General features: G+C 40.1%; 3 protein-coding genes across 5 annotated transcripts in view; 1 reads left to right on the top strand and 2 right to left on the bottom strand.

The window, feature by feature from the left end:
* Positions 1–16,231, bottom strand: part of chchd6a (coiled-coil-helix-coiled-coil-helix domain containing 6a) — a 75,381-nt gene extending 59,150 nt beyond the window's left edge. For 2 of the 3 annotated variants that reach the window (XM_032521182.1, XM_032521184.1), the window contains exons 1-4: positions 16,004–16,231; positions 13,734–13,827; positions 12,569–12,689; positions 11,356–11,500 (exon numbers count right to left, since the gene is read on the bottom strand). In XM_032521182.1, coding sequence (XP_032377073.1) covers positions 11,356–11,500; positions 12,569–12,689; positions 13,734–13,827; positions 16,004–16,087 — 444 coding nt within the window. In that variant the 5' untranslated portion in view covers positions 16,088–16,231. The remainder of the gene's footprint in view (positions 1–11,355; positions 11,501–12,568; positions 12,690–13,733; positions 13,828–16,003) is intronic. The other variant, XM_032521183.1, reaches the window with a different exon arrangement.
* Positions 16,232–16,923: 692 nt separating this feature from the next.
* Positions 16,924–22,881, bottom strand: LOC116692373 (E3 ubiquitin/ISG15 ligase TRIM25). The gene is made up of 4 exons (XM_032520619.1): positions 22,261–22,881; positions 21,231–21,370; positions 19,125–19,292; positions 16,924–18,167 (listed from the first exon to the last, which is right to left on the bottom strand). Exons 1-4 carry the CDS (start codon positions 22,879–22,881, stop codon positions 17,459–17,461), a joined length of 1,638 nt encoding a protein of 545 aa, XP_032376510.1. The 3' UTR covers positions 16,924–17,458.
* Positions 22,212–27,169, top strand: part of LOC116692374 (twist-related protein 2) — a 14,213-nt gene continuing 9,255 nt past the window's right edge. Inside the window, exon 1 of the transcript XR_004332691.1 lies at positions 22,212–22,221. The gene's annotated coding sequence lies outside the window, so the exon portion shown is untranslated. The remainder of the gene's footprint in view (positions 22,222–27,169) is intronic.

The raw sequence follows: 27,169 nt of genomic DNA, 5'->3' as shown, positions 1-27,169 counted from the left end.
CCCCCCCCCCCCCCCCACCCCTCTATTTACTTTGTTGCGTTTATTTAACACATAGCTCCCAGCGAGGAAATACATTAACACTCAATAATAATCTGACTGATAATTACAGCCAGGCAGCTACGCAAAGAAAGGAGTAGGAAAACAAGGGCCCTTCCCCTACTCCACATCCCTTACTTTCACTCTGACGACTTCCTCTTTCATGTGACACTCATAAAATGTGGTAGGGTCAAATAAATCTGCAATACTGCATACATGTGTACTACCAAGGAGCATCTGCGAAAAAAGCACAATATGTCCTTCGTGATATAATTTTAGTCTTTTTCAAAATTTTACTAGGACCTTTTTTTTGTCTGTTTTTTTTTGTGTTTTATTTGAAGTTTTTCATCAGAGGAAGCAGACCAATTCCTTTTGGTTTGAAGTGTATTACTGTCTCTGATGTCGGTGCAATGCCCTGGTATCATGACTGCAGTTATAAGAATTATTTAAATTGTCCAATTAAAGATTTTGTGCGGTTCAATTTTAATTGCTGATCCAAACTCATGATTGATGGAAATTTAAAAACTGTCAGTGCACTCAAAACACATTTGTGATCTACCAAAATAAGAGCTCCGGTAAATTGAAGACTAAATTGCAATATAAGTGGCTCAGGTGATAAGAGCGGTTGTATAGCGAGCGCAATTAGATAGTCCTTCAACCAATCAGACCAACAATCCAGGTGACGTAGCAACACGTGTTGCTGCGCTTCGGTGGCCGTCATGTTGAATGTAAACAAAAAGCTGCTGGCCGTTGCTGCGCTATTGTCATTGTGTAAAGCCCGCCTCAACAGTTGTGATTGGTGCCTCGATATGAAAAAATTGGAAATGGGCTTGAATGGACTCTTGGCCAGACTGACTTGCAGAGCAAATCTCAAATTTGCTAGATATTCGTCAGGGTTTTCCCAGGCTAAAGTAAACAGGCTTTGAGTATTCGTTAGGACTAGAAAAGAGCTATATTAATACAGTCCATTTACAAAAAGAAATCCTGCCTCAATTATGACTGGCCTTTTTCTCAGTAGACAATTTAAACTGTCATCTTAGGAAAAGTTCCTAATGTGACATTGAAAATGAAAATAAACTTTCCAGTTTGAAGGTGATTTTGTTTTCGTGGCGAGGCAGCAATCTATAGTGTTCACGTACTGCAGGTAAAAAAAAACATATACTGTATATTATACATATGTACTGTATATATATATATATATATATATATATATATATATATATATATATATATATATATATATATATATATATATATATATATAAACACACACACACACACACACACACACACACACACACACACACATTCAGTATATATACATACATACATACATACATACATACATACAGATACATATACATACATATCCTGTACATATATATATATACACACATGTATTATATAACATTAGATTAGTCTGGGGGAAAGTTGCAATGGACAGTCAGTCAGATAATAATTACTGTTAGTGAGAATTAAAGAACAGACTTAGAGAACAGACCAAGGTATTTAGACAAGGTCCTTTCAGTTCAAGTTGAACTGGAAAGTGTTGAGAATATGGATTTTGCAGTAATAAAATGTGCATCCCAGTCCATTGACACCTTTCAATTTACCAAGCTCTATCATAAAGTTACAGTTTCAAAATTATATTTAGAAAGATGACTCAGTATTACTCCTTAAGTGCTCCAGTGAGCTACAGCGCACTAATCTTTTACGTAAAAATTCGACTTTTTGTCGACTGTAAGTATGCCTGAGACGAGCCAATTTGGCAGCAACATTATTGCGAATAGCTGGAAATGAAAAGCAATCTAATCTGATGTCCATTCTTTTCTCAGTATGTCCCTTTTTTTTTTTTTTTTTTTTAAACCAAGATTTACTGGACTTCCTTCTGCCTGCTCACTTGTCTCCTCTTACCTAACTGTGCAGTGAGGAAAGCTGAGCTCACAGTCAGCCTAACAGCTTTACATGCAGAACCATGTCAGTTCCTGCAGATTACAATTACTGATACAACTGCAGGCTTATCTGCACCTCACCAACTCAACTCGTTCACTCTCCTCTTTCCCTCCATTTCTGTCCATGTCACTCCCACCATCTCCCCATCTCCTCTGCACACTCCTTTTCCCAAACATTCTTTTCCCCATTCACTCTTACCTTCCTCCCCTTTACTGTTCTTGCTCTTTATTCTTCCTTGTTTTTTTTCCTCGACAAGCTCTGTGATTAACTGTGCATGAGTTCATACGCCTGAGTGCACATCTATGTGAATACATGCATTTGAACCTTACATGTATCCTTGCAAAATTAAAACATGTGTGATTGGTATTCATACAGTCAGACTCTTTAAATTGCTTGAAGGATGTACATCCATTGAAATTCAAGACAAAACCCGTGCAAAGCTAAGCTACTCATTTTTCACTCATCTAAACGATATAATGGCAGTGTGTTACCATATGTCTAACTAAATAAGCAGTCAGAGGAGTACATGATAAAACATTAAGCTATTTACATGCTCATATGTACTGCTATAATGAAGCATGTCCCCATCTGGTTCTCTCCTGTGTGTGTGTGTGTGTGTGTGTGTGTGTGTGTGTGTGTGTGTGTGTGTGTGTGTGTGTGTGTGTGTGTGTGTGTGTGTGTGTGTGTGTGTGTGTGTGTGTGTGTGTGTGTGTGTGTGTGTGTGTGTGTGTGTGTGTGAACACAGCTGTTTCTCTCACACCCGTAACCAAAATCTGAATGAGTTTACGGAGTGTGTAAGAGAAACAACACTGTCGCTCTATCAGCAGAGAATCTCCAGCTTATTACATGGGTTTAGGTATAAACAAGTGAGGCAGGTTTGTCCAATCAGAGCCAACATCTGGCTCATTCCAGCAGGGCTGCTTGACACACAGACAGACAAGAGGGAACCCAGCACTATTTCGCTCTGAAGTGGGGCTGCTGCCGCAGAATACCATCTGGGAATTAAACACTGGGGATTTAGAATAACGTTTGGCTTCATGGTCTTTGCCATAAAATAGTGGTGGTACTGTTAAGGGGAGCATTCCTGAGACGTGATGGCCCTTCTGTGCAAGTGCTTTTTACATTTTTTTCAAGATTATGTTTTTGTTTCTTTGATATGTAATACTTTGATGACGCTTACATCAACACCATATATGTGTATAGTGCATAGAAAGAAATACCATAACAATTTGTTATCAATGAAATAATTAGGTTATGTGAAAATTTTAATTTCGATGACGTGAAATTATATGAAATACAATTCGTGAAATGTAATCGTGCTGGTTCCTGTATGCATTAAAAACAGTAATAACAAAGTGTATGATGGGGCGGGGGCAGTCTTAGTGTCCTCATTCAGGATCCTAGTGGCCTTTTTTTTTTTTTGTAAGTGTCCCCTGTGAGATCCCTAACTTTATGAAAATACAATACTGAATGGCTGGAGTCTACCGTCAAAAAAATATAATCATTGGAACATATGCATTTCACTGATGAACAGAAAGTAGTTTGTGAAATAAAAGTACTATATAACTACAGTGATTGTGTATTGGGCTCTGAGTGCTGCCAAACAGACTCAGCACTGAAGCTGCTGCTCTGCTAACATGCTGCTCAGGTTACGCCTCCTGTGTAGGCACGGTGGAAGTCTTTCACCATATGTGGTTAATTGTGTTGGAACTGCAATCCTGACTAACACGTTTTACAGTGGGCTGAGCAACACAAGACAATTATAAAGTTTTATTTATTTCATTTTTGGGGGCCTTTTGGGGATCTACTTTCCAGCTGTGGCAAAATAATGTAAATTAAGAAAAGTACTGTGGTTTCTGTTTAAATATTAAAACAAGAAAATTACAGATCATATCCTACATACTTTTTTTGACTGCGTATGACTCACAGGAAAAGTGTTAAAAGGCCAGCAAAGCAACACAAAAGTACGCAGGTAGTGACTATAGTGAAAACAGACTTGAGTCAATTGTTCCAAATTTGAAAAAGTACTTCATATGGAACTAAATGTTTTAATTGGTATTCTTACACTTGGCATGTGATATTTTCCTTGAAGACTAAAGTAGTTGGAAGATTACAAAAAATGTCCCCTGTGTCAACAACCAACTCTCATAATACAAATATTTGGAGAGATACAAGGTCATGGTCAAGAGAGATTAGGTATTATGGATTAACATGGGGAACCTATGCTTTAACATTTGTGACTGGCTTGACATTACGAGAATTTCACACTTGAAATTTAACTTAACATACTGCATGTTGGGCTCAGAGACCAAGTACCAGACAGAAAAAAGAGAGAAAATAAAGTAAGAGCGAGAGAGCGCGAGAGCGCGAGAGAGAGAGAGAGAGAGAGAGAGAGAGAGAGAGAGAGAGAGAGAGAGAGAGAGAGAGAGAGAGAGAGAGAGAGAGAGAGAGAGAGAGAGAGAGAGAGATGCTTCCACCTTAATGTGACATCAGTGAAACATTGAATAGGCTTTTGTTGCCATCTAGTGTCCCTTGGAGGAACTGGGTAATCCAGCATTTCAACAGATCTGCTATCCAGTAAAATATTGACATATATAAAAGTCGCTAATAATTTTGACTGAAATTGAACTTTTGTCGATGCAAATCAACACTTCACCTTTGTCTTTGGCTCTTAACAGTCTGAAAGAAATTCTTGTCTCACCTCTCCGCCGTGGTTTACATGACAACTCCAATTTCAGGACGTGGAACAGTCCCACTACCTTATAAACCTGTTACCTTGTTCATCTTGTGGCGGTTCAACATTTAGACTACAATTGGGGGTGGTTTTGAAATTATCCCCTTGACATATTCACCTCCAGAGGACTAACCTCTTGTGTGTAGCGGTCACAGAGAGCTGCTTTTCTATTAATCTGCCACGCCCATGTCACTTCATTGGGACACATTTACCATCTGTTTTACAGTGAGCATTGAAGAAAAGTTTTAAATGGTTGACCTCCCCTTCAGTTTTGACCTGTGAGTCCCTAAAGATTTAGACAGTAGTGTTATTATGCATCATTTGCAAACAAAAGCGTATGCTATTAGAATAATATGAAAAATGCTGTTATGTACACATAGTAACTTGACTAGCTTGCATTTCGCCCTGTCGCATTACGTCCTCGTAGGATGATGCAACTGATTCACCTGTACTTTACAGGCGTTTTCAAAGAATGAGAAAAGTGTGGATGGCATTTTGTACTCAGCTGACGTCCATCATAGGAAGTTAAAGGGCAGCTAATAAAATAGGCTTCCTAATTGTTCTGCAAGAAAAGAGAGAGAAAGAGAGAGAGAAATTTAGCATATGCTAATGTGGCTTATAACCTTTTTTTGCTTTCAACAGGCACCAAAAGGCCATTAACACATTATAAAAAGAGAAAATCCCTTTTAGCGCTTTAGTTCGACTTGCTTCCTTTCTTTCCATTCTCCTGATTCCCCTCTCATTCTGAAATTAATCTGCGGAAGATTTGCTATTAACAAAGACTATTCACAGAGCGCAGCACAGTGGGCGAGGGCCTTGGCTTAAAGATGAAGAAAAAGAGAGGGGAATGGTGGGATCAGGCAGTTCACTGAGAAGAGGACAAAAGACAGAAGGAGATGAGTGACGGTGTTAAAGGCGGAGAAGAGAAGGACATCATTGCCTTGCTCTCTCTGACTTGTGACTCATGTGCTGTCTTTGGCACACACTACAGCCAACCCGATCTTGAACACACACACACCCCACACACAACCACACACACACACACACACACACCACACACACCACCACACACACACCACACACACACACACACACACCACACACCAACACAACACACACACACACACACACACACACCCACACACACACACACACACACACAAAACACACACACACACACCCACACACACACACACCAACACACACACACACACACACACCACACACACACACAAGAAGCCCTCAGTCACCTGTAGCACCTTCTTCCTTCTCCTCACACCTTTGCATAGTGCTTCTTATTGTCTCTTACTTGATATGTCCTCGCTCCTTGCTTAAATAGGAAGTTGTTCTGGTCCGCCATCTTAAAGGCTGTCTCAAAGCTCCCAGGTGTGTCAGACTGGGGGTAAAAAGGGGACTGAGTGCCCAAGTACCGGATGGGAGGAGGGCTCAAAAGGATATTTGGAACAATGCCTTTATGTACGCAGAGTAGCCCAGTTTAGACCAGAGATTCACATCGAGACTAAACCGTTTTAGAACACTGCTGGTTTTAAAATGTAAGAGATGTCACCTGTTTCAACAGCCAATAGCAAAGTCAGCTACAAACTACAGAAAAAAAAAAGATCAATAATCCCTTTGATTTCTGTTACAAAACAGATAGACGGAGGCTCAAGGTGCAACTGCATGCACGAATGGTCGAGCAAGCTAGAGAGTGACTGAAGAGAGCGGGCACCTAGGACGAAGATGTGAATGAGAAATAAAACGTGTTTTCGCCATGTTTCATCACTAGAAATGTAGCTGTAGCAAGCATCTCACTATCACCAACGTTATCCACCTTCATATTTAGACACAAACACAAATCCTGGAAGTCGGAAGTTAGAACGGAAGTACATGGAGTCGTTGCTATGGAGTCACTTAGGTCTTCTGACCGGGGCTTACTGGATGTCCTCGACTGTGGCTCCACAAAAAAAACAAAAAAAAACACGTCTTTGAAGCAGTGGCTCAGACACTGTGGAAAGCCCTTCCTGCTGTCATGCGTTCGTTTCAATTCAATTTTATTTATAGTGTCAAATCATAACAGAAGTTATCTTGGGACACTTTACAAATAGAGTAGGTACACCGCACTGTATGGTTCTGTGGTCTCTGTTGATCTCTGCTTTTTTAAAAAACAAACAGCTGACGACTATTTTACCTGGCCTTCGTCTCACGTTTGTATACTTCTTATTTTTAAGTTTTACTTTACTGTTTTTTTTATTTCTATTTGATTTTCTTTATTAAAGTCCTTTGGACAGTTTTTTGGTCTTTTAACAATGTTACTTTTGTGATGAACTTTGTGACTTTGTTCAGTTCACTACTACTACTACTACTACTACTACTACTACTACTACTACTACTAGGAGGAGCCATAAGGGAGGACACAGGAGAGCAGCCTTCCCAAAAGCCATGCAGAAACAAGCCAATGTTAAGGCACATTGGAAGAGGATGGCGTTCACATTTGTTTCCCTCCTCCTTGTCCATCATAATGATCTTTTCTGCCAACACCTCTTTTTTTAAACCCTTCATCCTTCTTCTTCTCCTTTTCCAAGTCCCCAAAATTGAGCAAAATGTTTAGTCGTGTTGTAACCTCCTTTAAAGCATATTTCCCCCTTCCCCTTATATATCATCCAAAAGAAACTAATAGTCACTCCTTCCATCTCATCCTCACACTTCTTTATCACGTCTTCATGATCCTGCACGAGATGTTAAATCGCTTGTGAAGTTTTTTTGTTTGTTTTTTTACCCTCCAGTTCATTCCCTCTTTTTCAGCTCAATTCTACAGGAAATGTGTGTCGTCTCTTTCATTCCCATTCATTCGCGGCTCCTCTTCTTTCTTAATCCTAACCCCTTCACAAAATGTTCAGTCATTTCTTTTTCATACTCACATCCTTCTTGCTCCAAAAATTACTGAGCTAAGTGCTTAATCAGCTGCCACGTCTCACTCCTCATAAGTTCTTTTTCATCCTTTTCCTCCAGGAAATATTGGAGTACTGTCATTTCTTTTCCCTCACACGGTTTGGAATTACCATGGACCACATGCCAAATGTAGGGTGGTTTCAACCATGACAGCCCACTAACTTTGTTGAGATACCCCCAGCCAGTGTTGTAGTCAAGACCACCTAAACCGAGACCAAGACATCACCAAGACCAGAGTTCATCAAGACCGAGACAAGACCAAGACGTTAGGTATAATATACCGCCAAATTATAAAAACTAGACTTTTTCTAAAGTTTGTTGTTTCTTTTTAAGGTTTTCATTTCATTTCATTTCCATTTTTGCAGCTTTTAGAAAATGTTTTTCTCAGCTTTTTTTCAGAATTTTTGTTACCTTTTCAAGTTTTTATTTGGTACACATTGACGTTTTTCTCGCCTATTTTTTTTAAACGTTTTCAAGCTTTTGTCCTGGAACCTCCCTAGAAAGTTGGAGATCTATTAATCCGAGACCTAGAGAAGAATACGGTCAATTCTGTGAACAGAACCTTCAAAATGTGGTCTTAAAACCGGTCTCGAGACCAAGACTGATCTCGGGTACAACAACAGGCTGGCTTAGATAAGGGCCTCCAATTAAGAAAGTGGTCTCTGTTGCCAGAGTTGGAAGAAATGTATTGCATACACTTGTCACAAACCTATTTTTGTTAGTGTCAGTGAGATGTAAAACATAACGCATTCTCAACAGTTATGAAAATCAGCTGTTTTTTTCATGCAGGGGTTACACTGGACAAAGAGCTGTGGATGATGGGAGAGCATAACCTCTGATTCCACAGTAGGGAAAGAAAATCTCATTTGAGTAAAAGAATGTGAGCAAATCTGTCCACACTGCATGTGTATAGTGTGTATATGTATTCATAGCACAAGAAACAGTAATTACAAGGAGCCCTCAGCATTAGAAAGTCCTGTCCTGCTCGACCGGTCATTCTGTTCACAACGTCCCTCCAGCGGCTTTCTATTAGCTCCGGGAGAGTGTTGGAGTGGAGATAAGACAGCGTGCCACAATGTGGGGGGAAGGCAGGTAGAAAAGTATAGGAGGGGGGGGGGGAGGAAGAGTCACGTGAAACAGGCACCGGCTGATGTGTAAAACAAGCTCTCCCCTATCCCACGACTATACCTCCAAGCCCCGCACGACTCCTATCTCCAGCTCCAGGAAACTCTCAGGGTGCAATTTACCGCTTGCACTGCACTGATAATACTGTCTCCGGGGCAGGAAGGAGAGAGTAATGGGCTGGGATAGAAAAGAGAGAAAGAGAGAGGGAGATAGAGGGTGGGGGTGGAAGCGAAGACAGAAAGAGAGCAAGGAAAAGAGGTAGAGAGAGAAAATGGTAAAGAGAGGGGGAGATAGGAACGGGGAGTTAATAGGTGAAAGGAAGGAAGAAGGCAGAAGGAGTATCACCATGGAAATTACAATATGCAATCCCAAGGCCCAATTTGTGTCAGTGTGTCTTGACTTGACTCTAAACAAACGTATCTCCTGCTACTGAGAGACCTGTATCACCGAACTCACTCACAAGGCAAACCCACTGACTGCCAAATTAGTGGACAGAGCACATGTGACGAAACCCACTGGGTGGTGGCGATCTGCTACCCGTCGTCGAGTTCGCCGTTACGGGCGCAGCCATCCTGGTTGCAGATGTGACAATATTAGACGAGAAGAAGGAGTGAGGGAGGAGTCTTTACATTACACACTTCCACTGGCAATCACATCACCCCCTGCTTTATCACAAATTTTAAAAACAATGAGACCATAATTCAAAAAATGAACATCATTCTGTGTTGCTGTTAAAAGTAAGCATTGAGACCATAAACTCATTATGAAAACGTTTACTGAAGTAACTCACTTCTCACTATCAAGTGAGAAGTGGGTCACTTCCTCATAGACTTCTACAGAAACCGACCTCCTTTTGCAAACGCACGTGTCGCCCCCTGCTGGAATTCTGATAGAATGTCTATGGTCAAACTTACAGTGTTCAGTCAAAAGTGCTAGAATGACCAAAACTCAAAAAAGGTAAGGTGTCATTTCACACAAACAACAACAACAACAACTTTGCCAACAGGTCACAGGTAGATGATTCAGCGGGAAAAGGATTTTTCTTATCATCCACCGTTTTAATTAAAGGACATCTCAGTGAAAAACACGGCACAGAAGGCTTTTGCCTTGAGTTAACTATACATGACAGTCAAGGACAGAGGTAATTCAGGCATGTTAGCTGTAATCTGCAAAACTGGAAGAGGTGATCATTTAAATTAGCCTTATGGCCCTATCTTGGCCTTGGGGTCTTTTCCTCGGGCAGCGCCATATACAGCTGGGCTGTCCCAGACATTCTAGTGCTGTCAGGGATTGTCCCACAATGAGATTGTTGGTTTATACCTATCACAATACTAGCCACTGGGGGTCCTTAGGCAGGCTGGGGGAACTCATGTTAATGAATATGAAAAACCTCAAAAAGTGAAATTTTCATGCCATGGGACCTTTCAAGTGGTGCCACCCATGAGAAAGAGAGAGACATCATGGCTTTCAAACGAGCAAAGTGGCAGTTGGTCAAGGCCACACCTCCACCCTCCACCTTGCCCCATAGGCAGGCTGGAGGAACTCCTATTAATGTTAAAAAACCTCATAAAAAGGTGAAAATGTCATTCATTGGGACCTTTAAGCTAGCAAGTTTAAAAAGACATGGGCTTCGGTCCAAATCTACATGGATTGTAAAACTTTATTAATGATTAATTTGACAGAGATGTTGCCTGATGTTGACCGGCTGTAGGGTACTGGAAGTCTGCCACTGTGTGCATACTGATTTTGCCCCATTTTTCTTGCTTGGTATTAATGGTAATGGACTTTTATACCATGGTCTGGGTAATAAAACTTGATTCTAATTGGCTGCAGGGTGTCAAATATGCAAGAGTGTGTTCCACTTCCCCTCTGAACTTACTTTGTTTCACATCTAGTGAAACAATGCAGCCAACAGTACATGGCGTATCATTTGTTCCAGCTATTGGTTAAAACCTCAGGTGTTACCATGGAAATTGAGTTATTGTTTGGAAAAAACTTTAGATCTTGATATAAGAACACATGAAGTGATGATGAGGAGACCACCGGAGTCGGGTATTAACCAAAAAAAAACAACAACGCATGAACAGGCGCTGTACTGTATATTGTCAGCATGTCCGTTTCTCTTATCATTCACTTGATTTCTTACAGCATTTTAAATATGCCCCTGCTTTCTAGATATGGGTGTATGCTGTCAACATCCTTTAGACTAACTGCCAAAGCTTCAGGTACTGATGGACCATCAATGCAAAACATTTTGCACAATGAATAGCTGTAGTTTTAATGTGGAATCTCGCAACAATTATTCAAATTACTAGTCTGTTAAAGAGTAACATCACTTTATGCTGACCCGCTCCTGCAATCAATCAACTTATAGATGTCACGGGAAAACATATAATATGCAATTAAATGTGACTAATGTGTTAATGCAAAGCTTGAAAAAAGAACAGTAAGTTGATAATTCATTGCTAGCTTCTCTGCTTTTATCCCAGGAGTACAGTTGTTTTGTCAAAACTATGCACTCTGTGTGTGTGCGTGTGTGTGTGTGCGTGCGTGTGTACCAGTTGTTTGGTGTTCTCGGCTTCCTGGCGTATGTGTTGCCTTTCCTGAGTCATGGCTTTAGTCATCTCCTCCCTTGCTGCCGCCCTCTCTCTTTGTGCTACTTTGGCCAATTCCTCCTTCAGGACCGCCTGCTGCCGTTCATACCTGAAACACAGTCACACATGCACATAATTATGCTACCATTCGTTGCATACTATCAGTTTCTGTATTCCAAATCCAGTCAATTTCAGTCAAACTGACTTTGGACATATTTTCCACAAGGGGGCAGCATTTATTGAATTTCATCAGACCTGTCAAATACATAGAGTATCTTAAGAAAACTTAATTTAAAATGTAAAGAAAAATTACTGTTAATCTTCAGTTTGATCTCCAGTTTTAAATGCAACATTTGTTTCTACAATGTGTCTTTGTCAGTATTCAATCAAAAGAGGGAGGGTGTGGCGGCATGCAATGTAATTATATTGATCCAATGGACATTTTGACATAGATGACATCACTAAAAGGAGGAATGTCTGATGGAAAAGAACATTATGGACTCTCAAAATGTAACTGTAATGTGGTTCTTTGGTAATAAACCACTAGTGAACTCCATCACATTACAACACACGTTCAGCACATGATGCTAGTACACTTGCATTTCCCTGGAATCAGTAGGCAGCTAAAAGCCTGGTCTAGATATTGTGTGTACATGTATTCATACAAAGGAAAAAGTAGCTTGAGGAAGGAATAAGTATCTTGGTGTTATTCTGATTGTACGCGGCAAGGTACATATATTAAATTAAAGCAGTTTCACTCTGTGCAAGCATGCATGATACCCATAGTTCAAAAAGATTTGGCACACTTGTTGCTAGCCATTGAACTTCAGAGGAAGCTCCATCATGTATGTATATAGAGGTTGTAAGAGAAAGTAGGAGCCAATCACTCAAATGGTCATAATTCTGTACTGGGGCCTCTAAATCTACTGCAACTGATTTTAGTTTTCCTGAATAAGCCTTTAAAAATGACAGTGCTTCATTAAATTCTTTTTTTATGCCAAAAAAAAAGAAAAGAGGCGCTGTGTGTCACTACAAAAAAACAAAAGAATACTGAGCATATGGCCTGGCTATTTTTGTACATCAATATTCAAATGTAGTTTTATTATCCCCAGGCATAAATCAGCCGGAATGTCTTTTCAACCAATACGGTAATCCAAACCCACGTTCTTTAACCTACCTTCTCTGTTCTTCCTTAGCGTCGTAGGCTGGTTTGCTAGAGCCGGGCGGGGTACTGGGTTGGGCCTGGGGCTGTGTGCTCTGCTGGGGTCGAGAGCTAGAGCTGGGGCTGCGAGACGTTCCTGGACAAAGACAGAGTGGATATCAAAAGGTGAAAACTCTTGTGGAAGACAAACTATCACAAACTGGGACAGCTTGGTGACCTAAAGCATTATAAAACAAGCCGTAATACAGATATATAATTAAAACATGGTGTAATAAAATGATACCTGTGTGTTTTACATCTTAAAAAAGTAGGAGTCCGCTATGTACTGTATGTCTGCTAGAGTTCGTTAGCCCTAAAAGTGTTCTGTTTCTGATAGGGAGGATACAAGTGAGAGATTAGAAATAGAATGGTCAATTAAAGTCCAAATATGACTCCAAAAACAATGGATTCTACAGTTTCCATAATGGAATATGTTTTTAATGCTGTCTGCATACAGTAGTCTCCAAGATGAGAAATCCTCAGGCCTATGTCATCAGACTTGAGAAAGCTCCTCCGGAACCACAAAGTCATCATACAGCTGCAGGGTTCAACGGTTTTGTTATCACTTGTCCGGTTGGGCAAGTGGGAAAAAAATTCTACTTGCCCAAAATCAGTTTGTACTTGTCCATATAAAAAAAGAGTTTGTTTTGGGGGGGTTTTGCAAAAAAAAAAAAAAAAGTTTGCAAAACATTGAAAGACGCTAAAGAAAACGTAAAATGTAAAAATAATAAAATAAAAAAATAAAAAATAAATCGAGAAAAAAATCCATCAAAAATATTTACAAAAGAACTTTTTTTTCGAATAAAATAAAATAAAATCACAAGCCAACTCAACTTTTGATTGGCTAACAGCGCATTCAACAAGCAATCTCCGGCAAGGGCAAGGTAACGATTTTGTGTTTTACTTTCCCCGGGCCATCAGGTAACCCTTATTGTTGAACCCTGAGCTGTATTCACAAATTGAGCAGTACACTTTGTGACTTGTAAACTAACCTTTACATCTGTAGAGTTCCCCTTTAATGTCCAAATGTGGAATTAGAAGTCTAAAAGTTTAACTATTAAAACACATTATTTACATTCCTTTTCAGGAGACAGGTGTGCACATGTACTGTACCTGTACTGTTATTGTGGGGGCATATTACCTGTGTCTTTCTGAGGGCTTGAAGTCGATGGGGATGCGCGTTCTGGAGCAATGTTAGCTACTCCTCTCATCCTCTGGAGAACATCTTCTGACAGCTAGGAAGGGATACAGAGCAAATTAAAAAAAAAGGAAAAGATAGGTAAGGCTTGAGACACAGAATCAACACAGAATTGAGAACATAGGATCGCCCTAAAGCTTTTTTTTTTCCTTCCCTTTGTTTCTTTGAAAGAATGAGAAGCCTTTCTGCAAATTTTCACAAACTTTTTTTTAAAGATTGTTTTTTGGGCTTTTCCACCTTTATTTGATAGAACAGTTAGGTGAGAAAAGGGTAAGACATGGAGGAAACCGTCACAGGTCGGATTTGTCCCATGAACCTCTCAGTATATGTGCACCTGCTCCACCCACCGTTTTAACCATGTCACAGGGGTATCATCTGTAATAAAATAAAATCTAACTTTTATCTTTTTCTTAACCTTTGGTGCGCCAAATACGGCAGAAAACAGTGGGTCACTGTAGTTCTGCTCTGGTTCTGTTCTGTTCTGTCTGTGTGTGTGTGTGTGTCCAGGGAAATGGTTAAACCTAGTTACATTAAAAAACCACAGTAGGCAGCAGCAGCCACTGACTCACTGTTGCTATGACTCATGAGATTTGAATGTGCAGGCAGGGTTGTTTTCGTGTTTTACAGATATCTTACAAACATACATTTTCACAATCATTTTAATGCATGGAAGTACCAGAACTATACACTCTTAACTTGCTTGAACTGCAGAGGTGTCTTTTACATTCCAGTGGCTGTGAGTACAACTAGGTCTAAAGATGCCTTCAAATCCTACGGGAAATTTGGAGATTACATCCAACAAGCTCATGTTGTCCAGCTGCATGCAGTCATGGTGGCAGAATGTGTTTGGAAATGTGTGTGTGTGTGTGTGTGTGTGTGTGTCTCTGTTGGGTGTGGTCACAAGAGTGCTCTACCTGTAACCACAATGTGAGAACCTCGACCACTTAAGGCCAGCAAAAAATAAATAAAAGTACCAAACTTTTCTGCTGGTGTAAAGTTGCACTTTATCAGTTAAACCTCCTTCATGACACAAAATATACAAGGGTAACTCCAACCTATGATGTAAAAGTGAGGATGGAGCTGAGGATGAAAAGGTGAAAAGGGGTCATAGACTAGGCTCAAACATGCTGCAAAGGTTGCCATTGTCATGCACTGTTCAATGTGTTGTTCCTGCTAATCATTTTCTTTCACAGTGTTTAACACATTCCTTCTTTTTTTTTTTTACTCCCTTGGCTGTGCACAGACATTTGTATGGTGACATAAAGTCTTTGTTAATGAATGTAGGATTGGGAGCATTTGCTTTTAGACAACAAATAATGTAAATACAGCAGAATTATTGTAATGTTAATGCATAACTGCATGAAATGTATCAATCGCAGTCTCCATTTTAATATGATTAATTTTGCAGCACGCATTGTCACTATTAACAAATTTTAAAATATTTAAGAGAGTATAGTTTAGTATTGCTGGCTACATGTAATTGTCTTACTTATTACTGTATGTATTGCACTTCGAAAAAATTCCGACATTTACAATAGTACGGGAAGGCAGCAGTGTCAAAATGCACAGCATGCCAAACTTCATTCGAAATTTACCAATTTTAAGGCACCTGGGTAATATCAAATACAAATATCGTCATAGCTACAACAACATTTGACTCTCATTAACTTAGCAATGATTTCACCGTCTAATAAAGATGTTAAAATACTAGCGGGCGTTAATGATTCGTTAGCCTCTTAACTGCTAACATAACGTTAGCTGTACGTACGCCTTTTCAATGTTGATAGCTAATGCTAGACGTAAAGAAATGTGGGATTTCTAATTTACGTAGTACTGCTGAGTGGATAATCGATGCGCCGAATTGACCAAAAGACCATTAACGTTTATAAATGACGTTGTCATCTGCCAGATAAGGTTATTTTACCGATAAACAAGGCACCCTTAGGCATTTAAGCATTATTAAGACTGGAGTTTGGCGTAACGTAAAAGGGTCGTTTCAGGTCGTACATCAACCTGCTCCAGCCCCTGCATCCCTTTACATCCTCCTCATTTCAGCAGTCGCTTTACTTGGTAGATCTAACGTTAGTTCAACTCAGAATAAACTTGTAACTTAATTTGCTATGCTGCAACACGCTAAGTAGCAAGTTAGCAGCAGGCGTAACACCAAAGTGACGTTAGCATTGCTTATCAAACGCTAGCTAAATTAGCATTACCTTGACTCCACGAAGAATCCTGACTCTGTCCTCATCATCGACACCAAAAGACACTTTTCTGGTCGTACTCTCTCCCGAGCCCATGGCTTCTGGTGTTAAGTGGCAGCTTTGCTAACGTTAATGACCTGGTGTTGAATAATGTTACTAACATGAATTAATGTTAGTGTACTGCCCAATGACAAAATGTGTGACAGATGGGATATAAGTTGCCAAATACGTCTTAATCTATCCCCCTTTTACAGATGTGTATAAAAGCCGGAGCATGGTTTCTTATTAATGTATTAATAAGAAGGAACAAGTACATTGAATTATTTCTAACACAATTCTGCAGATGCATGTCTTCAAAAGTTGCATTTAGGTACAATACAAAAAGGTTGAATCACGGTTAGTTAGCTATCCACAGCCAAACCTGGCAACCCCAATGTCATAAACCCCATAGAACCTGTGTGAATCATAGACAGTTACAGAAATGGACCAACAGATCCCGTTGTTCTGGACGATGACCTGCCAAGAGCCATGATACCATACATACACAAATTCCCATATACATACATATACATACAAATATGAATAAAAAGTAGGGGTGCGTATATTGACTCAATATCGTTATAGCAATATCATGTTGCGCAATATTATATCAAAGTATGTCATATTTTGTTTATTTTGTTGTTTCCATTGGTGTGGCTTAGTTTTGTTCGATTTAGAGCTCGCTTGAAATACTATAATGATCATCATTTCATTGGCCAGTTACCCTGCCACTTCCACATATTAGTACACGTCAGCGCACTGGTCCACTATGTTACATACCCATGAAACGTACCAAGTGACGTGTGTGCATATTTTGAGAGAGTGACGGTGTAAGGGAAGAAATAGATAGAGACAATAAAATGGAACAAATCAGACACGCAAAAGAAAAGTTGTGTCCTGTTCTCTTTATTTATTTTATACTGAACAACCAGTAAAACATGTCCTGTTCTGTAGACATAGTCGTTATTTATCTATTCATGTTGTACCAGTCCTATAGGACAGTCTGGTGAAATAAACCTTGTTGTATTTTTATAAACATCTATCTATTTAGATGCCTTTTCCCTTAACTTTTGTCATTTTACATGTTTAAAAATATCAAAATTAATATTGATATCTCAATATTCATAATCATTATCGCAATATTACATCTTGTCAATATTGTGCAACCCTAATAAACAAACATTAAAAAAAGAGTTCATTTGTAGTATAAACATCATATTCAGCCCAAGTGCCATTGTTCAAGTTCAAGCACATTAATGTTTACTTTATAAGGAAACTAAAAGAAAAACTTCTTAACCAATCTGCACTTTTTTAATGCATTACCATACAGACGTTTTAAAGAAAGCATTGAATACAAAAGTAAGAAACTTTTTTTTTTAGTTTGAGGCAAATTTACACCCGAATAAAATCTAAAAATAGAAGTTGTGTTCACATCCCACTGTAGAGTGTGATCCAGGACTCTGGTGTGTTTGAATGTAAACTGAACGCTGGGTATACCGGCTCCTTAAACACAGCCCTGAAGGTGTGGAGGTGCTCCCTGTGTCCTTTAATGTTGTGGAACATCAATGTTCCAGCCTCATAGTCCAGCATTATCTCAATTTTCTGCAGATGATTGGCCATTTCCCCCAGAGCCACACTGCACGAGGACTGGCACCCTGACAGCTTGTTGTTTTTCCATTGCAGCCGCCAGGAAACAGAGTTGTGTCCTAAACGACTGTGGTCACCACGGCGAGGAATGCTCTTGTAACACACACCCAGCGACCACATGCTGTTGGATCCCACTTCTACCACCCATATGTGCACACCACTCGAAAACCCCTGTCGGCAAAGAACCTGGGAGGCACTTGTAAAACGCTCTGGGTGCTCTGCATATGACTGCTTGGTAGGGCTGTACTTGACTGTGTGCAGATCATTGGAGACTATCAGGCTGGGGTGGGCAGTGCAGAGGTTGAAGGTGAGTTCCAGGGGGCTCAGGAGGATGTGGAGGGAATTCAGGAGGCGGGTCATTTCTGAACGGAAGTCTTGGGTTTTGAGGCTTGCCTGGAGACGCTTGGTGTTCAGTGGAACCTTTGAGGGGATCGTGGAGGGAACTGTGTCTGTGACGACTTCTCTCAGCTTATGTTCAATCAGCATGAACCTGGAGAGAAGAAGCATTTCCTCAGTTGATTTCCATTGTTGTTATGCCACTATGGCTTGGCGTCATGTCTTATGTAAGCTGCATGAATGCACAGACATACAATGGCCTGGAAAACATTTTCTTAATGTGTGTGTGTTTGTGTCGACTTGTCTGTATGTTTTATATTTTAGAAGCGCTAATAGAGCACAATTTAATTCGGCACATTATTATATACACCACTGTATATATTACCTCAGTTTGTAAAGCAGATAATGGCTTCTTAAAGGTGCTCTAAGCAATGTCACGTGTTTTTCAGGCTACAAAATTTTTTTGTCACATTCAGCAAACATCTACTCACTCAGCTACCTGTCCGCAGAACCCAATGTAAAAACATGTGGTCTCTGTAGACAGCCCAGGGCCCAATTTGTGCCAACCTGCACTACAAAGCATACACAAACAGTGTTCCAGCCAATAGGCGACAAGAAGGATGTGGGGGTGGGGGGTTAGTGCAGGGAGGGAGGGATGAGGAGGAGGGAGGGGCGAGAACAAGAACTAACGTCACCCAACATCGCTTAGAGCAGTGATTCCCAAAGTGGGGGTCGGGCCCCACAGGGGGGTCGCGAGCCAGAGAGGGGGGGTCGCAAGTTGATTTCCAGAAATAAATAAAAAAATTTAAAACGATTAAATATAGCATATTTTAGCCATGATTTTAACACAAGATAAAACTGTTGTGTTAGTTTGTGTGTTATTTTGTGTTGTCAATATGCTCGTGTTTGGATACGCCTATAGTGCGTGCGCGGTTATATACGTTTATAGTGGTGGGGTTGCAAGTCACTTGCACCGTTACTTTGGGGGTTGTGGGCTGAAAGTTTTGGGAACCCCTGGCTTAGAGCACCTTTAATTTTTTCTTTTTCTTTTTCCTAGTGTGTTTTTTGTTGAATTTGTTCATTTTAAAAGCAACATTGATTAATGTTGTACCTGTGTATGAAGATGCATGTGTCAGTCTCGCTGAGGGCCTGTGTGGCACTTCGCTGCGCCTCCATTAACTGCTGCTGGCGCTCTTTGAGTGCACTCAGTCCGAGGAGCCTGCGTTTTCTGCACTGGTCTCTCTCCTCATCCAATAGCACACACAGGCGTCCCTTGTACCTGAACACAACACAACACAACACAACAATGGTACATCAAAATGAGCGTAAACTGAGCGGCTGTCAGCAAGAAATTGTCATGATGATTTTCCACCTGGAAATTGTATTTCCTCCTCCTATTATTGCTAGCATTGCTCGACAGTATGTTGTCTGGTTCGCTTCATATGCTAGGACAGCAGTTTCTTTTATTTCAGTTTGTAAGGAAATCAAACTTTACAATACAGACAAATGAGATTAAATCATGTCATTTAGTCCAGTTTTAGAGCTGTTAATGAATAGTCCATGACATTTAAACACTAATACTTTGGTCAAAATGTCTAAAAATGCAGATTAAACGGATTAATCACATCAAATATTCTGAGTTCTGGTGTGCAATCTGCAAAGGTCACTGCTTGATCCTGCTCGTTAAGACTAAAAGAGTAACTGCTTCTGGTAGTCTGATGCACTATAATATATGTAGTACTATAGATCGTACTGTGACTGACTTAATACATAACCTGGGAATTATTTACAGTATAGGACAGTTTACAACAGAGTTTACACATCTTCTTTTAAAACTTACAAAACGTCATATTATCTAATTTAAAGTACCCACATTGTGCTCATTTTCAGGTTCATTATTGTATTTTGAGGTTTTACCAGAATATGTTTACATGGTTTCATTTAAAAAAACAAAAACATATTTTTGTTGTAGTACACATTGCCGCAGATCAGATGTGTTTGGGTCTCTGTTTCAGCTACAGAATGAGACATCTCACTTGTTTTAGCTACTGAGTGAGACATCTCACTTCTATACTATCTTTGTTGGGAGTCGCACATGCTCAGTAGCTAGGTAAGATCACATCAGCTAAATAACTTTCTTACAACTTTAGTCAGTACAAAGAGGGATTAGCTGGGAGACTTCTGCTAAACAAGGGTGCACATACCTGCAGGAATACCTGCAGAACAGGGACATGTAAGTAGTTTTTTTCTAGATTATGGTGAACTAGTGTGTGTTGTAGCAGTGTTTTTCAGGGTGTAATGTAGAAAGCCGTGCAGATTTTGAAGACCTCACCCGGAAGGCAGAGGACATAATTTGGGACGGCTGTGGCTAATCGGTAGAGCAGTTGCCTGCCAATTGTAAGGTTGCTGGTTCAAGCCTGCAGTCCCATGTTGAAGTGTCTTTGGCAAGACACTGAACCACGAGTTGCCCCTGATGCGCCTTCGGAGTGTAAATGTGTGTGAGTGTTTATCTGATGAGTAGGTGGCACCTTGTACAGCAGCCTTGGTCACAGTGTGTGAATGGTGAATGGTTCCTGTATCATGTAAAAGCGCTCTATGAGAACAGTCCATTTACATTCAGAAACCTGTATCTCACTCAAAACAGCATGGAATAGTTTTTTCCCAAGTTTGTATCAGTGTGGAAGCACCGGAGACACAAAATAACAAATCCCAGAAAAATGATTTTTTTTCATAATATGGGCACTTTAACATGTATTAGGATTAGTCAATTTGTATTAATTATTAAAGAAAAACATATCCTATATAGATATCAACACATAAAAAAATCCATAAAACTTGAATAAAGATATAAACCTTATCATTTCCCCATTGTGGACATTACAGTACAGAGCATCACAGTCACCTTACAGTCATATAAGCAACTTGAAAAGCAGCATGTTTGTTTTTTGTTTCCTGGCTGTTTCCAAAGGGGTTGAGATTATTGTAAGTGTCTACAAATGAAGATGAAGAGGGTGAAAGTTCCAGTTTTACATTTACTATCATCCACTGCACTCTTAAAGGTATACTGTGTAGGAATTTCTCCCATCTAGCGGTAATTTCACACCAATGACGACATATTTATGAATGAAGACATTGATTTCAGCTAGTGAAATACTTAAAACACTACGCAGTGTACCTTTAAGGCCGGATCGATACCAGCACAGGTGCAGTATATTACCTGTCCACCAGTGCAGCCATTCCGTTCATGACAGTGACAGCCTTGTTGACCACTCTGTCCCCTGTAGCTTCAGCGGCTGCTTGATCCTCTTCTATCCTCTGTAGGAGACTCTCTGTCTTCAGCAGCCTGGAAGAAACCCCCTGCAAACACAGATTTATGTAACACACATTAGAAATTTGTGAGTTTTACACTTCTCTAAGTAATCTCTAATAGATAGCTACATATGAATGCCAAATCTGTAGGCAAGACTTTGGCATTGGAGGCATTCTGGTTTCCTTTTGTAGTCAGTTTGCAACCTGTTTGTACTTTGAGTATGCTTTGGTTGCATGCAGGTAAACAGTCTTTGCAAAGAGTAAAAGACCTGGAACATGTTGGCCGGAATGCAATCTCAGAACCCATTGGTTAGTGTGGGTTTAAAGTGTAAACTTAGAGTAATAAGCTAATTGTGAAACAATCTGGTGGTAGAAGTCGTCTCTCAACTCCAACTCCATTCTTGCGTCTCAAGTTGCTAATCGGAGGGTAAACAATGACCAGCACACGGAAGAGGAAGGCCTGAGGCCTGTACCACGCAGCAAGATTTGGCATTAACGTGGTAACTTCAGGTACAACCCAGGGTTGTTACTGATACAGTTAAGCCTCTTCATCATTGCTCGACATTCAGCACTCCCTAAAGTGCTCTGTTTGATTCAAGCAAAAGTAAACATTCATTCATTATTTTTTCATTTTCAGAAACATTATTCTTGTGTGTCAAAGTGTGTGCTTGCCTCGCATTTTTGCGTTCAGACCTGCTGCACTGACTAATAGAATCTCCAGGATAGCAATATAATTCAGTGTCTCTAATTTCCCAATAAAGTTCTTTCCGGGAAAGCATTTGGAAATTTGACTGTAAAATAAAACACTGTCCTGTGTTTCACTTTATCACCCATTCCCAATATTGTAGAGATTTGAAAAACTGATGCTAAAACGTCACCGTAGAAAAGAATTCTGTAGAGTAAAAATCTAGTAAATGTAAGTGAAACCACAGAAGGACCTTGGTGCAGCTCTCCAGCGCTCTCCTCATCTCCTGCTCGGCTAGATTGAAGGTGAGAACGTCGTGGTTCTGGTGATGGCCTTCTGTGAAGCACGTGCGGCACATTAACGTCATGTCGTTGGAACAGAAATATTCAAAGGACAGACAGTGAGTGGCACAGCTATTCAACCCCAGCTCTTTCAGGGGCTCCACCATAATGTGTGCCCTGAACGCCTCCTTCTCATGGTGTCTTTGAAGGTGCCTGGGACACAGAGACACTTCACATTTCAGGCAGGTCTTCACAGCCAGCGACTGCTCATCTATACAGTGGTCGCAGAAAACCTCCTTCTTCTCAGGCTCCGTCTCATGCTTCCTGCTGTGCAGCTGTGGTGCCTTGGCTCGGTAACCTTCAATGATGCTGGAGAGTTTGAAATTTTTCTGCAGGGACTCCACACCCTGATACTCCATGCGGCACTCTGGACAACGTGGAAGGGTTGTGTCCCTCTTGTCGGCGGTCTTCCAGATACAGGCTTGACAGTAGTTGTGACCACAGGGGAGAACCACCGGATCAGAGAACAGCTGGAGGCAGATGGGGCAGCTCAGCTCGAAGGCCAGCTGATCCTCTGGCTTGGAGAAAGACATGATGGGAGGTGATGATGTAGCTCGCTTCTTTTGTTACTTGCCGATTATTTCCCTTCTCATGTTGTTCTTGGTGTCAAAACCTCCCAACCGTTTACCTCGTTTACACCTTTTTTGTCCTAAAACTAATTCTCAAGTTCCTTCTTCACTCCGTCTCTACTTTCCACCCTGGTGAGGCAACAGGTAGGTCTAAAATGGCAACAGGTAAAATAGGCAGTATATACAGAGCAAACAAGGAAGTCTTCAGCCCTAAACAATTTATCAGAATAGCAGGAGGAGTATCCGCATTCCTTTCCAAGGGGCCATGTGGTTTGTGCTAACAGAAATTCACACCAGCATAGGGGATGCTGTTGCTGGTGACAATACGCTACACCTGACAGCAGTCCGGTCTGCTCAGAGCTCCTTTTAGAAATAAGAAAGTAAGTGAAGTGATAAGACTCATATTTAATGGAAAGCTCAGAGCACAAATCTAGCCCGAGCCATCTTATTCCAATTTCTTGTTTCAGCTTCAGCTTTTGTCGGTAGACTTAAAAAAATTCCACATTATCCCAACCCATAAGGTGTATAAACCTCATGTTCTGATATTATGGGCCAGCAGTTTGGGGCTTATAGATATTTTTCTTGTAGTTAATCCCACCAGAATTATTTGTTTTTCTCAGGTAGACAGAAATCTCTTTCAAGAATTGATTTTCTTTTTGCATCCCCTCAATTATTTCCTCCAATTGATAAAGCAATGTTACTTCCAATGGCATTGTCTGACCATAATGGGGTCCTTTTGCGCCGCCACCCTTGGCCAGCTATCTCAACGTGTGATGAGATGGCGCTTTATTAACGCTTTACTGAAATAAATGATAAAATAAATCAAATGAATCCTACATCACTCAGTTTATTGCAGAATTCCAGATATTTACAGAAACTAATGTTGGCTCTGTAGAAGACCCCAGGATATTGTTGGATGAGATACAAGGTTTTATTAGGAGCAATTCTGCTCTAATGTGCGCAAAGCCACGTCACTGAAACTGCAAAACCTTGAAGCTGAGTTCACCAGATTACTGATACAGATCACTGTTACAAACTGATTTTACTGACCAGATAGCTTTAGAACGATCATTAGTCAAGAAAGATATAAACAAAATTCTGAAACAGAAGTCTGTGCTTTTTGCTGGACTTACAGCTGCAAAGAGAATGATTGCAACCTGTTGGAAACTGCCTCACAACCTGTTTATTATATTATATTATATTAGAATGTGGTGTATATGGAACTCTGGACAGAAGACTCTGGACACTTGGCGGAGCATTGCGGACTCTGTGTAGCCTTGTGCTCCAGACCTCTAACTTGCGCAGGTGTTTGGTCCCTTGTCTTGTATCTGCCTGTGTGTGTGTGTCAGTTTATGTATGTGTGTCTGTTTCTGTGTGTGTTTTTTTGTCTCCCTCCCTCATTAATCTTTCCTCTCTTTTTTTTTTTTTTGGTCCTGGGACGCGCGTTCTCCCTCTCACTGTATTGTTCATAATTGTTTGTCACTGTTTGTTCCTTAAATATATAAAAATAAATAAGAATTTTACCACAAAAAAGGTGTATAAAACTCTTTATGGGATGTAAGAAATGCATGACTGGTTTAATTAACGAGAACCTTTGTTTGTATTTCTGCATGTGCTTAGATGAACCCAAAACAGAAGAGCCTTGTATCATAAACAGTAAAATTCCACATGCTGATGTCTCCTATTGACTGTAAACACCACATTACAGTAGAGGATTACTGGACGTATCAAGGTTACCTTCCAACAAAAAGTTAACGGGAAGTAATCAAAACGGTAAGAGTTTGTTTGCTGTGAAAAAGTGCAAGTATCCTAAACCCTTGTGTTTGGTGTTTTAATCCCCCAGAGTCGCCTTCCAGTCAGCACTGCCTGAAATGGCAATAGGATTAGGCAATGGTTAGGGTTAGGGTTAGGCATGGGGCTAAGCCTCTCCTCTCTAAGCGTAGCTCCTATGGCGCCATTTGGTTGCTAAAAAGCCATCACCTTCTGTTAGCATTCCATTGACTGCCATTCATTTTGGCGCCACTTTGAAGTCGACTCTTAAAACACCATTGAGGTGTTTTATACAAACATAACAAGAATTTAATACCTGAAATAGATAGACAATGTTTACTCATTGACAGGTCATACATTTGAGAAGAAATGTGATTATATGTCATGATTCTCTCAGGTTGTTAAATCACAATAACTGTCAAACATGTGTGTACAGTATTTATTATAAAGCACATGTATCACTGATGGTAAACATCCCGCCTTTACGGTTTTATACACAGTCACAGTCAGTCAACACGAAGTTGTTATGATATGTCATTGTTGCTGACATGTCTCACAACTTTTCTTCTGACAAATTTGTCTGTGATGTGATGCGAGTAATGTTTGACAAACATTGGTGTGAGACTTTGTCACGCAAGGACATCAGGAAGGAAGGACATCTGGTGGGCACAGAACTTGGGAAAGGACAGGAAGCCAGCGTATCTAACAAAAACATTTAAATGATCAAATTAGAAACAGTGCTTGATGTTCAATCCTGACCTCTGAACCAGCAGTTGACAAAACAATCTCAACTCAAGGTCCACTTATGTTCTGAAGCTTCTGACAACAAGTGAACCAAGATCGTTTTTCTCAAATTAGAAACTGTCCATTAACTGACAAAAATGAGGAATAACATGACTAATGACAAACAAATCAATGCATCACTAAAAAGTATTGAATTAAGAATGAACTTATTAGCAATTTACTTTAACATTTAACAGCTTGATTAAACAAAAATGGAGCCCTAAATCATTTGTGAAACTAACAAAACCATGAACAAAAGAACAAAAAGATAGATAGATAGTAATGTGAACTATGTTAAATTGCACACCATATAACCAAAGTCCGTAGATGGCAACGCTCAAAAAAGTAGTTGTACACATGCATTGTAAATAAAAAAGCATCTCATGGCATAGTGCTGTATGTCAGCTGTGTCATATTAGCCATATACTGTAATCCCAAAATATGGAACGAGTCCACTTGGTGTTCTCTCTGGCTCCACCTTGTGTACTTAAAGGGTAAGTTCAAACACACAAAAAGAGAGAAAGAGAAAAAGAGAGAGAGAGAGAGAGAGAGATATGGCAGCAATTCAAACAGGAATGTTGTATTGTGTATGTTATCATAGCCATTGTTTTACCTTGAATCATACTGTCAAAAGCGCTACATGAAATAAATGTATTGCAACACACACACACACACACACACACACACACACACACACACACACACACACACACACACACACACACACACACACACACACACACACACACACACGTCAAGGTTTGCTACTGAAGTATCATCAGCAAAATGTAGTTTAAGTACTTAAGTAAAAGTGTGGATTGTGCAGTCAGTATTTAAATATATTGTTTGGATCATTACTTCTGCATTAATGTGTACGTTGCATTTTACTGCTGTAAATGTAAAAGGGTGTTCATTGCAACACTTTTGTTCCCAGGACTGTCTTATTTTTTACAATTAGACTTCTGGACAGAAGGCCTAAAAAAAGCAAGCAAGCAAAGTTTTTCTATCTGTGAGGAGGTACATTTTTAGCTGTAGTTGTAATACTCAGTTTGTCCACAAGGGGCTGAAGTTCACCACTACCCCACGTTCTGTTCTAAACAGGGCTTAAAGCATGCATGTTTCCTTCCAGGTCAGTTTTAATTTCTCCATGCACGCTAAACACAAGGTAAGCAAAGGGATGTGCTGAGTGATAGATCTTTCTAGCCAAAAGAAAGACAAAATAGAAATGATCCCTAACTTCCTAACACACAATATATTTGCGTTGTGTTTAGTGTGAAATTTATTAAAACTAACCTGCCTCAAATAAAACATGAATGTTTTCAGTCTGGTTTGGAACAGAACATTGGGTAGTTGTGCACTTCAGCCTCTTGTGGATGAACTGAGTGTTACAAAACTTAACAAAATAAAAAAAATTAAAAAATTCACACTTTTCACAGATGAAAAGAAAACGTAGAAAAATGTTCCTGAACATTTTCCCTGCTTATAATAAGAACTGAATACAGCTATGGAGGCAGAGCCCTCTTTATTTATTTGCTTGGTAGAATGAATTAATCCAATATCATCGTCCATCGTGAACATCACGATGGTTATCGTGATGCACGCCCCCCGTCAGACACGGGAAATTGACGGGAAATTTGAGCAGACTGGATTGGCTGTAGTGATACATTTTCTCTCTCTCTCTCTCTCTCTCTCTCTCTCT

This window comes from Etheostoma spectabile, chromosome 7 (assembly GCF_008692095.1).
Source record: "Etheostoma spectabile isolate EspeVRDwgs_2016 chromosome 7, UIUC_Espe_1.0, whole genome shotgun sequence".
NCBI lineage: Eukaryota > Metazoa > Chordata > Actinopteri > Perciformes > Percidae > Etheostoma > Etheostoma spectabile.
This window is presented reverse-complemented; position numbering and strand designations above follow the sequence as displayed.

Coding starts and splice junctions, on each gene's coding strand:
- LOC116692373 (XM_032520619.1), bottom strand. CDS start 22,881: ATGTCTTTCTCCAAGCCAGAGGATCAGCTGGCCTTCGAGCTGAGCTGC. Junction 21,371..22,260: donor CGCTGGAGAGCTGCACCAAG/GTCCTTCTGTGG, acceptor CTGTGTTTGCAG/GGGGTTTCTTCCAGGCTGCT. Junction 18,168..19,124: donor ACATGCATCTTCATACACAG/GTACAACATTAA, acceptor TCTTCTCTCCAG/GTTCATGCTGATTGAACATA.